The 16,354-nt window shown below is 31.7% G+C and overlaps 1 protein-coding gene across 4 annotated transcripts in view; it reads left to right on the top strand.

Annotated features, from left to right (window-relative positions):
- The window catches only part of LOC117173505 (RNA-binding protein Nova-1), an 80,229-nt gene that overhangs the window by 41,800 nt on the left and 22,075 nt on the right, over positions 1-16,354 (top strand). Inside the window, exon 1 of one of the 4 annotated variants that reach the window (XM_033362121.1) lies at positions 12,083-12,518. The exons of 1 other annotated variant lie outside the window; for it this stretch is intronic. In XM_033362121.1, the coding sequence (XP_033218012.1) occupies positions 12,401-12,518 (118 nt within the window). In that variant the 5' untranslated portion in view covers positions 12,083-12,400. Of the gene's footprint in view, positions 1-12,082; positions 12,519-16,354 lie in introns of those variants that run through there. 2 more of the 4 variants (XM_033362123.1, XM_033362122.1) reach the window with 2 other exon arrangements.

Below are 16,354 nucleotides of genomic sequence, written 5' to 3'. Positions count from 1 at the left end.
CTTCAGGTCAGCCCTGAAGGTGTGAACTGCAATGTTCACGAAACGTCGGCAAACAATTCGTAGTTTTTTACAAAACTGAAACCCGAAATATCACTTTTTATCAAAATGAATCATCGTGAAAGCATAAAAACTATTCAATATAGACGCATAAACGGAGGTGAGAAGATTATTGGTAGAGCAGGGCCCCTTATCAAAAGTAAAAATATATCAAATAAAGCTTAAATGGTAATACATAACTCTATATTTGTACCGACTGTACTATACGGTAGCCAGTCATGGACCTATCAAGAAAAAGGTAAGATTAAAGTCAATGCAATTTACATGAGATTCTTGCGCATGATATGCGGGAAAATCCTGATGGACAAAGTGAGTAACGAAATAATTCTCAAGGAATGTGGTTCAGAAGAGACGTTAGTAAACACATGGGAAAGAAATCGGCCCAGAGGCAGACCGCGGAAAGAATGGTATAGAAACACGAGAGCCCGCATGAAGAAATGCATGAACATAAAAGAAGCTAGTGTAGTATGTCAGGACAGAAAAATATGGCGACAAATAGTTTATAAAAAGAGTGTCAGTAGAGTGAATGGCGCCTGAAACAAAAAACCTTCGATACTAATGGACCCAACTGGGGAACCTCAGATGACGACTTTGTGTGGATCTTCACTTGGAGTGATTGCTAGAGAGATTGATCAGCAAACTGGGTCGGAGCAGTGTTGTGGAACGAACGTGTTATTTAAATAAATATCACAATAATTCTAGATCAGTCTAAAAATTCTATAGCTCTTTCCTCACATTACTCCCTTCCCCACCGAGTGAGTCACGCCTACCCCGAAAGTGAAATGGCTTAATGGTGTAATAATAATATTGCAGTCCGGCCTTCTATTATTGTCGTGGGAGTAAAGTGCAGTATTTAAAATATAATTTTGCAACTGTTTCCACAATAGTGATGAAAACTAATTGTCATACGTAACCAGCTGACAGGCTACAAGGCGTACGGCCAGCTGACTACTGATACTGAGAAATCAGTGAACCTCACTGATTAAACCAGTGCAGGAATTCGACTATGCGATCTAGTGAATTCTCACTGATTTTCAGTGTGACGCTTCTGGATATTTCCACCAGTGATATTTCACTGGAAATCGGTAAAATTTCACTGCTGGTTCATTTTAAAACAGTAATTGTTTAAACTAAAATAGAAGTAAGTTTCAAAAAAAATTAGGTGGATTTTCTTAATAGGTTCTATTAATTCAGTAGAATTCTTGAAAAAGAGGGAAAAGAGGAGAATAGAGAAAAGAATGTGGAGACTAAAACATGAGAGTGATTTATCATAAACAAATACCTAAAATTGTTAACGTACTTAATGGACGGCCTCTTAGTACTACACTGGAGTCTCGTTTTACCGCGCGTTTCGAGATCAAATTCTTTCCAACCACTTGGTATAAATATCTATACATTTTAACTCCACCAACTGATGAGTGTGGCGTAATGATAGATAGTCAAAGTAAAAACTCGTTTATCAGGAAGCGGTGTCTTATCAGCAGCCGCTAGTTCAATAGACAAAGAATGTATAGAGACGCAGAGATTTGAGAGCCTTGGTAGAAATATTCTGGGACACTTGATATCGTGACGGCTTCCGGGATACGTTAAAATGCGCCAAGTAGGATACGTTCGATGTTGAATACTTACTGCTGAGTGCATTTGCAGTTGTTAATGCGTGGCACGCATGCATCTCCACGCAAGTTCTAATGCGAATCGAAAGAGCGCTTTGTCGTTACATGCGTTCTTTTGAGTCCGCTCTCTTTGATTATTGGTACATGGCGATTGCTTTATTGTCGCTCGGCCAAGGCACGACATAAAGCGATTTATTGCATAATTTATCGTTACGTCTAACTCTTACTCGAACAATAGCCACCTTACCTTTTTTATTGGTGCATCGTGCATCGTTCATATGCAGGAAACTATTGTCGCGCATTAGTTCCTTCTCTATGATTTAATTCTTTAATTTCAAAGAATAGTTTTAAGTTTCAAAACAAACATTGGGCTTGAATCTAACTTTAAGCCAAAAGTAGACTTAATTTTAGGTGTAAAAAAGTTTGGCTAAAAAAAGAAAGAATATTTTTAACAAGTAAGATCTAAAAAAAGCTTTAAAAAAGCTAGACATTTTTCAATTTTCAGCATTTAAAACTAAACTGCAAATTAAAGACTTCAAACTTGGAAATCTTCTAAATTCAAAGCATTTAGGATTGAGACATTTAAAATTCAGCACAATTGTGGGTTTAAATGTTCGATAATGTAGAATTTCAAAATAATATAGCCTTTAAAATTACATAAATTAGAATTCGAATTTAAAAATCTCAAAAGGCATGGAGAATTAATATCAAATTGGAACTTCAAAATTTGGCCAAAACATAAAATAGACTATTCTTAAAATAAATAACAAATTACAATTGAATTCAAGGGAATGAAAAAGCAAGACTTCTTTTTCAAAATTCCCTGACTCTTCACTTATTTTTCCCTGACCAGTTTTTCATTTTCCCTCACCATTAACATTCGAAACCCAGCAATTTAATTTTGTAAAGTTTTAAACAAAGCATATTTCATGAAAGGAACCAACAATTTCAGATTCAAATTAAGAAATTTCAAATTTATTAATTTTTTTAACCATAAAAATGTGACTTTTCTGCCGTAGAAAATGAAATTTTAATTTAAGAAACGAATATTCAACAAAACATTTGGATTTTCGATCAGGAAAAATGACTTTTTAACCAAATACTCATACATTTTCAACAAAATTGTTGATTTTGCAACTAAATGCTCGAATTATTTGCATTAAAAGATGAATTATCAACCAAATAAACGAATTTTCATACAAAAAAAGATTTAACTCCAACCAATAACAGTGGAATTGTCAACCATATAGTTGAATTTTCTAACCAGAAATATGAATTTTATAGAATCCAGTTGATTTTTTAACACAAAAAGATGAATCCTTAACGAAAAATGTAATAGTTGATACTTGAAAAAAATATATAGTTCAATTTTCAACCTATGAATGACTTCTAAATAAAAAATCTAATATTGGATAAAATCTAATATTCATATAATGAATGTTTTATCAGAAAGACGAATTTTCAACAAATAATTATTTTTCTATCAAGAAAAAAGAAAATTTCATCCAAATTATTATATTTTCAAGCCAAAAGACGAATTTTCTGTTAAACAGTTGAATTTACAATAAAAAAGTTCATTTTCAACCAAATATATAGTTTCATGTTGAACCACGAAAATTGGATATTGCAAACCAAGCAGATTAGTTTTCTACAAAAAATACCAATTTTCAAGTAAAAAAGAAAAATTTTCAACTAGAAATGAAAAAGTTACATTTTCAGCTAAAAACATTAATTTTAAGCAAAAATAAAAAGAATTTTCAACAAAATACATGAATCTTCAATTGGAAGAGTTGAGTTTTCAGTTACAAAATTAATTTTTAAAAAACGAAACAAATTTTCAATCAAGCAGATCAATATTCAAGTAAAATAACGAATCTTCAATGACAACAAAAAACGATTTTTCAAGAAAGTTCAACACCTTTAAATTTAGGTAAAATTTTGAAGTCTGAACCAAGTAATAAAATTTGTAACAAAAAATATTATTTTTAGGAGAAAGCAACTGAAAAAAACGAAATAGAGATAGGCAAATGAATTACTTAACAAGAATATATTATATCAGGGGGGGGGGGGCAAATTCATTTTCAAAATTCCACAATTTTTACCTGACCAACTTTTTATTTTTCCTGAACATTAATATTCAAAATATTTAAAGACCATAAGCTTACTCGTGTAACTCTTTAAATATAAAAGCTTTCATAAATGGAATAAAACAGTTTCAAATAAAAATTTAAAAGATATTAATTTTGTTACCCTTGACTGCTATTTAAAGTGCATCTTATGGAAATTCCTTGACTTTTGCAATATCTTATTCAAAATCCCTATCTTTTCCCGAACCAAGAAAATTCTCTGAATTTTCCCTGATTTCCAGGTTTTCTCCGACCTATGGACACCATGAGCAATGTGTACTCTCACGAAACTTTTGAAAAATATCAATGTACCTAACGTTTGCACTATGAGGTGTTTTGGACGAGGCACATCTGACCTGAGCCTCTATATTTTTCGTGCCAGGAACATCCGTTTTAAGAGGCTGATTGTAATAGCTAGTTGAAAAAGGGCACTGAATAGTATTACGGAATTTGCCACAATACTAACCGGTCTCAATCATAAGGAAAAATCTACTGGTAGACAGTAATGGTAGGAAAACAAGAATATTGTTTCTGTTGCGAAATCGGGAAACGCATCCACATGAAATACGTCAGAGGTCCCTGATTCGAATGCAGTCTAACATAAATTTTTGTCCAACAGCGGAGCGAAAACGCTCGTTTTCGATCCGTTGGGGAGGAGCGAAACGAAGCAATTCCACGCCTGAAAATGTGAGAGGATGGAAAAGTTCAAAGGACGACGAACGATCTGATGGCACACATGGCTCATTTCATCAAATATCATGCATGATAAACATATATTCTTACATTTTTCTAAAAATATAAAGAATTATACATAAGATATTTCGATCAGTCATTTCAAAGTTACGATTTCTGCTTTGCATAATGGAAAACGCGAAAACTCTCTTTCGCTCCGCTGTCGGACAAAATAGTATGTGGACCACGAACAAAAACGGTCTTTTGCGCCTTATATGAAAGCGTAAACGCCCGTTTTTGCTCTCGGTGCACAATATACTATTTCTCGTTTTTCATAAAATTCGAACGCTAGAAAAATAAAATTAAGATTTTTGAATAATAAGTGGCACACAATTTATAATGATAATTTCTTGTCCAAGAAGTATATTTCTTGAGATTCGAAAGGCCACTTCCGTAATGGCTTTCTTGGCCCGCGGTGTCTACTGGGTAAACAATTACACATAAACGTGGTTTACTGCAGTGTCGCAGTATATCGTATTTCTTATCAGTCTTGAAGACGAGACGAGCAACTGTTTGTGAAAGCGAAGAAAGTAGATTTCAGTTGTTCGTCAATTTCCTGGACACGAACGCGGTTTTACCAACGAAATAATAGTAAGCCTTTGCAAATCGTGATTCTTTCGAACACTGAATTGGGTTGAAATTAGCGGTTTCTGGGTGTATCTGAAACACGAAGTAATCGAACGAAATAATAGCGAGATTTAGATATTTTTGTTGGAAGTTATTCAATTGAGAGATTATTATAGTATTTATGGCTCGATTTATGGGAATTATGAATAGGCTTTCTTCTTTATTGTTTTCATGAATTATAATACATTTTTACTGACAATGAATAATAACTAAAAACATGCCAGGTGGAGATTTACTATAATTGCATGAGTCTGTACGATACCAGAATAATCACTGTACTGGCGCAGTACCAAGCCAGTAGCGTGAAAGGTACTGGGCTAGTACAACTCTTCTTGCACTGAACCATTATTGGCACACTAAGATAAAAGGTACTATCCCAGCACGGTTCACCCGATTATTTGAAACGGGTTTTGATACTTTGGAATTTTCTGGCTTTATTTATTGTTGGTTAATTCATTTCTTTTTATAATTTCTTTTTCTAAACATTGAATAGATTAAATAATACCCTGATGGAAACATTTTTACAAAAAGGCATAGAACACTAAAACCATTTTTAGAGGAATCTTCAAATAAATGCAATAAATTATAACCGAAATTACAGGAAAGCACAACTATTTTCTGATATTCGGACGAATTTTGTCATTATTTTATATTTTTTTATATATTTCTAAATGTCATTATTGTCTCAATTTGCTACAAGAATTTACATGAAAGTACAACTACAATATTTTACAACTATGAGAATCTACAGCAATATACCATTTTTGCCACCAAAAGGTTGTTCTTTTTTATCTAGGATGAAAAATAATTAGGATATTGCAATGAGATCATTTTAAATTAAATTTTATACTATACATGATAGCTATTACCAAAGAGCTTCTTTGTTTAAACTTTAAAGGAATGTTAAAATATTAAAAGACAATAATGAATACTCGCTGTTGTATAACAATTCCTTACGTTTAAAGTTTCTTTTTTAATTTATAGCAGTCTATTAAACACCATAAATATTTAAACACGTTAAATTTTTTTAACTTCTAAAATTAAAGCTCACAAGTTTTTACATTCAAACGCTTAATAATTTACTCGTATAAAAGAGAAGCATTTAACATCAATTGTGTTCAGTAATTTTCAATTGACATTTAAGTGGTTTTACTTTAATGCATATTTAAATCTGGAAGAGAAAACATTACAAAAAATTATGATAATAATTTAGTTATCTAAAGGATGATAGCCCCTATATGTATAACTTAAATTACTATCAAATACCAAGGTAATCTGTCACTCCTTATCTAACTTTTCTACAAAAATGCGTTTGCTCCGAAAAGTGTATAGTAGAATGGACCGAAAATACAAAATTTTTGAAAATCGAAAATTTTTACTGCTGAAACGTTGTAAAAGAGGTACAAAAATTTGGAATTTTAAGAATTTAAACATTTTTTTACGAAAATTATTATAATTTTCGTTTCTATAACATTTTTGGTATTAAATGCTAATGAAATATTTTAAAAATTTTAAAGTTATATATTTTTGAAAATGAGCAAACATAAGTAAATTGCATTTTTTAAGATTCAGTTAATTTGTATTGAAATTAAAAAAAGATTAGTACTTATTATGTATGGGAATCTATTATTCCCTTAGACATAAAAAAATGTTTTGTCAGACTTAACAGATGGGAAAAAGGCAAAAAAACCCTTAAAACACACATTTGTAAGAAATATAACAACTAAAAAAAGGTATATCTAAAGAATGTATAGCTTGCTTGTCCATTGCAACTGAAGTCACAAGTTGTACAAAAAAATAAAATAAAATAATAAAAATCAATTTAATCTTTAAAAAATCATATGTGATTATTTTCAATCAGTTCTGGCTTAAAATCAAGTTATGTATCTTTTTTTAATTTTAATTTTTCATTAGCATTTAATACCAACAAATTTAAATCACAAAAAAATCGCTAGAATGTTGGCCCTCTTCAGGGACTTACTATCGGCTAGAAAACTATAGGCATCTGCCTTTGATGCTTAACAACTGAGTCAAAAAAAATGCTAACGCAACAAAAAAAACTGTCATATAAAAGCTGAAAGTGTTATACGTAAATGAGCTTAAAGACGTTTATCTAAAAAAAATTGTGCTTAGCAGACTGAAAAATATAAAAATAAAGTAAGGATTTTCGGGTACATTTAAGAATAGTCAAGTTTAGAGCATTATTTCTTACACAAGGGGCGATGGGAAAAATTTGAAAAAATTCATGAGTATGAGGAAAACTGTTACCAACCAGATACAGTTGAGAAATTAAAAAAATTATAATAATTATTGCTTAAAAGTACAAAAATGTGCAACTATATTATCTTCAGTTCTAATACAGATATTAAAGCGATTCAAACCGCAGACTGTAATGGATAGCCTCTGTATTTATTTTCTATAACCCGGAAGGATGTGTTAGTCTTCTTTTTTGTGAAAATCGCGATATTCTTAGACATTTCTTTTGTTGAAAAATAAGTGACAGAAAGCAGGGGGGCCCTTTTTTGTTTTACTGCCGACCGCTGGTGCCATTCTTCGACCCCTGGTTCTGAATGCTTGGATGGCACCTGGACACGGGACGAAGAAAGGGTCCAACGGTCTGCAGTAAAAAAAAACGCCCCCCCCCCCCTACTTTCTGTCACTTGTTTTCCAACAAAAAAAATGTCTAAAATATCGCGATTTTCTCAAAAAATAAGACTAACATATCCTTACGGGTGACTGAAAATAAATACAGAGCCTATTCATCACAGTTTGCAATTTGAATCGCTTTAATATCTGTATCAGAACTGACGATGATACAGTTGCACATTTGTGTACCTTCAAGCAACAATTTTTATTATTTCTTAAATTTCTCAACTGCAACTGCTTCACAACAGTTTTCCCCATACTCATGAATTTTTCAAATTTTTCCCATCGCCCCTTGTATAAGAAATAATGCGCTAAACTTGACTGTTCTTAAATGTACCCGAAAATCCTGACTTTTTTTTACATTTTTCAGTCTGCTAAGCACAAAATTTTTTTTGCATAAGCGTCATCAAACTCATTAACGTAGAACACTTTCAGCTTTTAAATGATTGTTTTTTTTGTTAGGCTAGAATTTTTTTTGACAGAGTTGTTAAGCTTCAAAGGCAGATGCCTATAGTTTTCTCACCGATAGTAGCGGCCCATGGGGACAATTCACAGGGGGTGACGGTCGGTCAGTTAAGATCTTTAAGTAATAATTAGTTTACACTAAAAAACCTGTTTAATTGGTTTAGGCTTACAAACAATGTATTTTTGTTAAAAATTTGATGAAATTTCTATGGCAGTTGAACTTTGAATTCCCAGATATTATTGAGGTTTGCCGTGATAGTCAGCGGCTGAAAGTCCAACAAGTCCAAAGGGTGAAAAGGAAAAGCACTAGTCTGAGGGCCTGAAGGAATTCGATGCTCTCTACTTTTCCACATTGGTATAGAGAAATTTGGAATAATGCGTAGTATTTTTTCAATATTAGCCATTTTAGATTTTTTTAAATTTTCTATTTTTATATTATAATATCTAATAAATAGCTTACATCTCTCTTTACTATTACAATCTTTTTTGACTATAGGGTTTTGAGCTACAAACAGACTTAAGTGGTGATTTTTTAAATAAATTATATAGGTACTTATTAATTCCAATCACTCATTATTTTATAATTGAAAATTATAAAGGTTTAAAAAATTAAATTGCTAAGTATTAGATGTACGACATTAAAAATTCGGCTAGTAGGCTACTTGAATATAAAGCATTCAAAATTATTGCAAATTAAATACCCTTCAAATTAAATTTACTACTTGTCAGATCTGATTTTCGCTACGTATAGGACAACCGGTCGGTAAAAAGGAGGAAAAAGTAGAATTAACATTTTAGTCCTACAGTACCAGGCAGATTTTTGAGTCCGCTAAAAACCCAATCGAAAAAAACATGCCTCTCTTTTTTCGTGGTTATTTCAGCGATAAATCCAGACGATTGAACCCTACTTGACGAATATTAAATGAAACGAGGTAGCATGTGAGAAAAACCGACCTTTTTCCGTTTTTAACTTCAAAAGAGAATTTTTCAATAATATTATATTTATAAGAAATTTTGTGTATGTACTGAACTTATAAATTTTATTTTAATGAAGAATACACACTTCATTTTGTTTCTGAAGGCAGAAGTTATATACGAAAAAATAATTTCATTGGTATTTGTGCAATACACTTTTTTTGTAGTTTCACCAAATTCGTTTTCCGATGGCAAAACGTTTTGTTAAACCAAGGTAATATTTTGTTGAACCAATATAATTTTTGGTTTAATCAGCAAATCACAGTTTTATGATCGAAGTGCATATTTAGCCTAATATAGAAGCAAAATATTTTATTAATTAATTACATTTTTCTAAATTAGGACGCCCAATTGGTGTCAAATTGGCGCCCAAGAACTATTTGCGCAAAATCGGGCGCATTTTCATTTGGGAAGCTTTAAAAAATATCTATAATGTTTTTTCAGCATACAAAATCTTTCTTGTCTTTAAAATATACTTCTAAGAAAATTGAGAATAATAGATCGTTAAAAACGACGAGTTAATTTTAAAAATTCGGCAAATTGTCATTTTCAAAGAACTGATATTCTCAATTTTTGGAAGTATATTTCGAACATAAGTATATCTTGCAGATAGAAAAACAAAAATAACATTCATGATTTTTCTAAAACTCTGCCATTACAATTTTTTATTCCATTCCGACTCCGTCCAGCCTATGATATTAATTGATTTATTTCAAGTTTTGTACACGTTACAAGGGACCTAAAAGGAAACTTTTGAATGCGAAAGTGTTTTCAATTTATAAATTTTTTATTTCGAACCACCCATCTGCCCAAGAAGAAAATCGGTCGAGTATTGACTGCACTTGGACAAGCTTCCACAATTTTCATGTTACTTATACTTAACATTTCCTTATTTTCTTGGTCTCAGTTAGAAGAGGAGATTGGCACGTTTAATTTAAAAATAATTGTTTAAGCTATTTATTATTATTTAAAAGAATATCGGCTTAAAATAATGCCAGAAAGTTGTAGTTTTTTCTATAATTTTCCACTTTTTGGTCAATTTTCAATTAGACTGAGGTAACAATTAATTAAAATTAACAAACATAATTGTTTAAAACATTTTTTATTATTTTTAATAATAATGTTTTCTTTGAATAATGCTATAAACTTCTGGTTTTTCTAAAATAATAAACTTTTTGTCCACTTTTCACTTACTGATGTGATAAAAAATACAAGTTAACAAATATAATTATTTAACCATTTGATTACTTTTTACAAGTTTTTTAATAGAATGGTATTTCTTTCAAATTGAATTATTTTTATTCATTTGCCAACGTTTTGAAAATTTTTGATTCAAACAAAAAAGCTATCTTACAGAAAAGAAAAAACAAAGAATGGAATGATTAGAAGTAGGTGAGAGGAGTAGGTCTGCGTAAATAACTTGTAAAAATTTTGTTTTCAATTACAATTCGAAGTTTATTGGACAGCGTAGAAGAAAAATTTGGAATTGCACATATTGTACAATCACCCCACCCCCCTCCACCTCCTCCCCTTAAGAAAAAACGTTGTCATTGATGATAATATACATAACATATATGGAGATTAAAAATACCTCAAACAAATAATTTATTGAGTATTTTTAATCTCTTGCTCTACACAAACACACACACACACACTCTAATATTTTTAAAACATTGGCAAAGAAGTAAAACTCGAGCTCGAACGGGATGAGTTCTCGCAGCTTTCAAAATTTATTTGGAGTATTAATTTTTGGAAATTCAATTACTTCGAAAAATTTGCTTGAATTCAGTAAAAAAATATTTTTAGAATTACAGTGAATCCCCTTCAATAGCCCTCCCTTCTATAGCCCTTCCGAGAATTGATGTCGCGCCGTAGGTAGATATAACATGAACAGCGCGGGTTTCGCGGGTGTCACTCAGGCGAGTAGTCAAGCGTGAAACAACAAAAGCGGAGCGGGCTACAATGAGTTAGTTCCCACCCACCATCAGCCCCAAAATCGGCGCTATAAAAGAGTTTCACTTTATTTTGTTTTGCCCTTTCAGAGTTCATTTGCTCTCGAGCCGAAGAACGTCCCCTTATTCTATCTTGCAGCTCAGTTGTTTAAATCAGGGAATTTTCTGCTTCGGATATTTTATAATTCGACCATTTTCTGTCGGAAATTTTTAAATTTGGTAATTTTATCAACTTTTCGGCAATTTTTTTATCGGGAAATTTTATTATTCGGGAATTTTACAGAGTCGTGAATGTTATTTTTCGGGATTTATCAGTCGTCCCACAATTTTCAAGAAAACCACTAGATTTCACTCATCCATTTTTTTTTATTCAAAAACTAAAAAATCAAATACTTCCAAAATCCCGGTCAAAGGTTAAAAAGACTGTAGGATATGAGCAAAGATGAGTCACATATTTCAAAAAGAAGGATTTCCCCGCACAAAAGCATGTCCGGGGAGATCCCGACAGAGTCTTAGTCACTCTATCAAAATCGAATGATTTTTCATCTCTCATCTAAAGTTCTTGATCCAAATATGATATAAGATATGGTATTGAATTTTCAGCTTCTTTTTTCTATCGAAAAGTAACTACCCAATCCGAAAGCAAAGCTCAAATGCACCGGAACACTCTCCCGGATACTCGGCTCCATAATTCTCCGCCCCTGACCCAGGGGCCTTCTGAGTTCTAGTCCTTGCGAGTGAGTGAGACAGAGCTAAAGACGTCGATTGAATGGCAGTAGCGCGAGAGAGAGGAGACTCTAGACTATATAGATATACAGACTGTACTCGCTGCGTATCAACCAACCAGCTGGTTGGTTGTCAAGGCAGCCGCGAGCGAGCACTGCGAGCAGTCGCCAGACTCGCCAGTAAGACGCGGCACTCCGCTAATGCGAGTGAGTGTGTGTCGCCCTTTCGTTCGTACGTTCATCATAACTTCATCCAACATCATTTCCCTGCATCGTCCTCCAAAGTCCACTCTTTTCCTCCCCTAATCAGCGTCCATTAAGAACGTACGTTCGTTCGATCGTCCACCTTGTTAATTGTGAGTGCTCGTGTTTTTCGTTCGTCGACGGACGACTCGTCTGCTCCCGACTGTCGAGGGACGTCCGTCGTGTCTGCTTCGTGCAGTGAGTTCAGTCTGCCTGCGCGAAACAACAACCTCGCCAAGATGGCCGCCGACACAGGAATGGAGACGTGTCCCTCCCCAGAAATCGCGGACTCCAGGAAGCGGCCTCTCGACTGCGACGTGGAAAATGGTGCGACGAAGAGGTCCCACTACGGCTCAGGTAAATCCGCGAAACATAACCTCAAAGTCGACCAACCACCGACTAACGAATTCTTCAAATATCTCGCGCTCCAGAAGAAGGTCCGATAACGTCCTTCGATATTTCACACTTTTACCAGCTTTTCAAATCGATTTTTGTGATTCTGACCCTCCGAAGAAAATTTTCTGGAGCAAATATCCCGGGAAACCGTATATAGTTGTAATTCATTCGGTTGAGTCGGGACTCGGGAGATGAATCGATTGCTATCGGCCTTCAAGGAAGTTTGGTGCGACGTGAAATTGACGTGTTATGTCACTCGCACACGCCTTCGAGTGAAGCAATGACATTCGCTCTCGAGATCGTCCAACGGTTAATGGAATGTTTTTCTAACTTGAGGTTTCGATTTTTATAGGATAGAATTAAGTGGCTTTTTCGGACTTTCAAGTCCTTTTAAATTCTTGACTTTTACTCTCCTTTTCTAAATTCTACAAATTACCGGAATGCGATCCTGTTTTTAGAAAATTTTACGGATTTTACAAGTCGCGTTTTTCTTTTCTGTCTTGAAATTTGTAAATTTCGTAAGATTTTAGTTTTTTTAAACATGACCCATTTTTCAATTTGACCCCGTATCGATTTTTCTTCAGGTTTGTAAAGATTTTTATATTACATATATATGTTAACCTAGTTGCTTTTGTGTTAACATTATTTGACTGATTTCAAATTCAAGGCCTCTTAAATTAAACGGTCCTTTTCTTTAGGGAAATAGGAAATTGGAGTAGGAAGTGCTTTTCTGGACCAAAAGTGACGTTAATAATATATTTCTCAATCACTTTTCATCAAAAATGCATATTCACTTATAAATTAATTAAAAAAACCTAAGTTTTTAGGAACATTTTTTTACTACATTTCCAGCGAAAAGTGTAATTATTGTGATAATTTATCAAAATATTCGAATATATGACGCCTGCGCCATACCTTTTTTTTAAAGTAAGCTTCAAATTTTGGATATTGGCAATCTGAATGTACCAAAACTCCAAATAACTTTTAAATATTAATGAGATTTTATATTAAACCTTTTCAGATAAAATAATCGAAAAAATACTTTAAAATTTGAGGATCTTAAAATAAATGAGTTTCATGATCGGAATTTTTTTTTAATCAATGTGTAATCGCAATAATACGAACGAAAACCATGATTTATCAAAATAATCGTGGCTGCGTACATCTTTAAATTTTTTAAATAAATTCGGGTGTCAATTTCATTAGGAGCCTTAAAAGCATGATCTGGTAACGTTTAAAAAGCCTGTTTAATTATTGGATTTGTTTGTATCTGGTTTTATGGAAAATTGTACGAACTTCTCGTCTGTAAAATTAAAAATTCAAACTTCACATGTTTCCAATTTGGATGCTTGAAAATTCGATTTCTCCAAATTCAAAAGACTCATAAAATTTAACTAATATTCTTGATTTCAAGAATATAAGACTGTCGAAGGACGTACCGAAAATTGAAGTCATAAATTTTCGTGTTTTTAAGTTTTAATGTTGTATATTTGTAAGGTACTCAAATGGTGTTACAATTTTGTCGCAATTGTGAATTGTAGCTGATCTATTTTGCATTAGTCTCAAAATATTTAATTAAAAAAGTTTTAAAATTCTAAGAATATGAATTAAACTTATTTTCGAATTTACTAATTTTAAGCATCTAGATTTTCATAACCGAAGTTACAAATTCAACGCTTTTCACAAGGTCCCTATTCTGGCCCCTATAATTATATAATGTATAATTAATTACCCTAAATTTACTAGAGAAAGCAGAATTTTCTAAACTTGGCCTATTTGAATTAAATAAAGTAAAAAAAAAAAAACATCAAAATGATTATAAATATTTTTACATTTTTATACAGAACTTGGTGACTTTTCAGGCTTCTCAAACAACTTATTTGAATTCTTCAACTTACTGTACTTCACAGGTGTTTATACAAGGCAATAAATCTAAAGTTTCATTCAAATCAGAATCTGTGTAGACACTGCCCATGTATGCGTTGGATTTCAGGATTGTATCTCTAGGGCGTAAATTTTATTTTTAAGGTCAACATTTTATGAAACTAAAAAATTCGAGGTTTTTCCGTTTATTTCAGTAAATAATAAAAAGTTGTACATCATTAAACAATAAATCTCTCATATCATAATTTTTTCTCTCAAAACCACCATTTTTCGGGAAAAGGTGGAAAACGTTGGTAAAAAGTGGCCACAAAATAATGTAAGTCACACCCCTACCTATTTCTCATATATCGCGGGGAATCCCTGTGACTGGTGACAGTGATAACTACAGGCCTCGGACGCACCACACTTTTGAGCAATGACACTATTTTTATCTTTTTTCGAGAGAAAAAAGTCCACTAAGGACCCTGTTTTCTTACAATTTTCCGCTAGAGTCAACATTTCTTAACTTTTCTTCGATAAATATTTTTGAACGTCTTCGCTATTAGGCTAAAATAAAAATTAATTTCGATCTGAAAAAAAAACGAATTTACAACTAAAATTATGAATAATAGAAAAGAAATAGAATTTTTTTTTAATTAGTTGAATTTCACACACTGGAATGATTAATCTTCCACAAAAGGATGAATTTTCAACAAAAAATTTAAACTTTTAACTATTAAGATGAATTTTAAACAAAAAGAGTAATAATTTATATCAAAGCAAAACAAAAAAATTTATTTCAAATCGAGAACAGTTGAACTTGCCCGAAAAGCCTTTCCCATACATTTTAGCGAGTTCATGTTAACTTATTAAAATATACAGGCATACAAAAATCATAAAATAGAATTTTAACAAATTATTCAAAGTTGTAAATTTAAAATTTGTGCAAATCTAATAATGGTAACAAATAAAAATGCACTTTTTAATTATTTCCCCAATTTATATTATATATATAAACAATTATTTATTTCCATAAAATTTAAAAGAATAATCGTATTTTTTTATTGAAATGTCATTGTTTGGAGAAGTAAATTTTTCTAAAAACATTATGTAATTATTTAAATAATTATTTATTGTCTATTTTAAAAGTTTCTAAAAATTGAGCCAGAGATATCAACTTTCCTTTTAAATTAGTAACCTATGCTACGTTTGTTGAATAATTTCATAATTATTATACATTTCTTTTAGTGTTTAATAAACTTCTATTTGTTTAAACAATATTTATTTGCTCAAGCAGTTTTTTTTCTATAGCTAAACAAATGAAATAAAGCAGAACACATATAATTATGTTTCTGACTGTATAGTGTATAGAAAGAATACATTTACCACTTTTTACTTGTTTAAACAAATATAATTGGTTTAAGTAATTCCTTTTCCAAAACTACTTTTAAAATCGTGGTTAATTGTATGTTTTCTATTTTATTTCAGTTTTTTATTTATTGAAAAATAACTGATGGAATAAAATTGGTTTAAACAAATAGAATTATATTGAACATTAGAAGAAATTGATCAAAATAATGTCATTATTTGAAAAAAGTGGACATCTCTGACTCAAATTTGAGAAATTTTGAAAATAAACAATAATTAATTGTTCAAATACTCACATTTTTTTTAGAAAATTTGCTACTCCAAACAATGACAAAATATTGCATTTTAATCAGAAAGTACGATTATTTTTTATATTTATGGGGCATAAATAATTGTTTAAATAATTTACATTTGTTTAAACAATCGAAAACTGTTTAAAAAGTCATGATAAATAATGAAATTGCCCATGAGTAATCATTTGTATGAAAAAGACAATAATACGTACAAATGTAGTTTTTTTATTTTTGTGTTATATTTGGGGTGCTGTGGGGATATTGGGGGGGGGG

The sequence above is a fragment of the Belonocnema kinseyi genome, chromosome 5, assembly GCF_010883055.1.
Source record: "Belonocnema kinseyi isolate 2016_QV_RU_SX_M_011 chromosome 5, B_treatae_v1, whole genome shotgun sequence".
Lineage (NCBI taxonomy): Eukaryota > Metazoa > Arthropoda > Insecta > Hymenoptera > Cynipidae > Belonocnema > Belonocnema kinseyi.
This window is presented reverse-complemented; position numbering and strand designations above follow the sequence as displayed.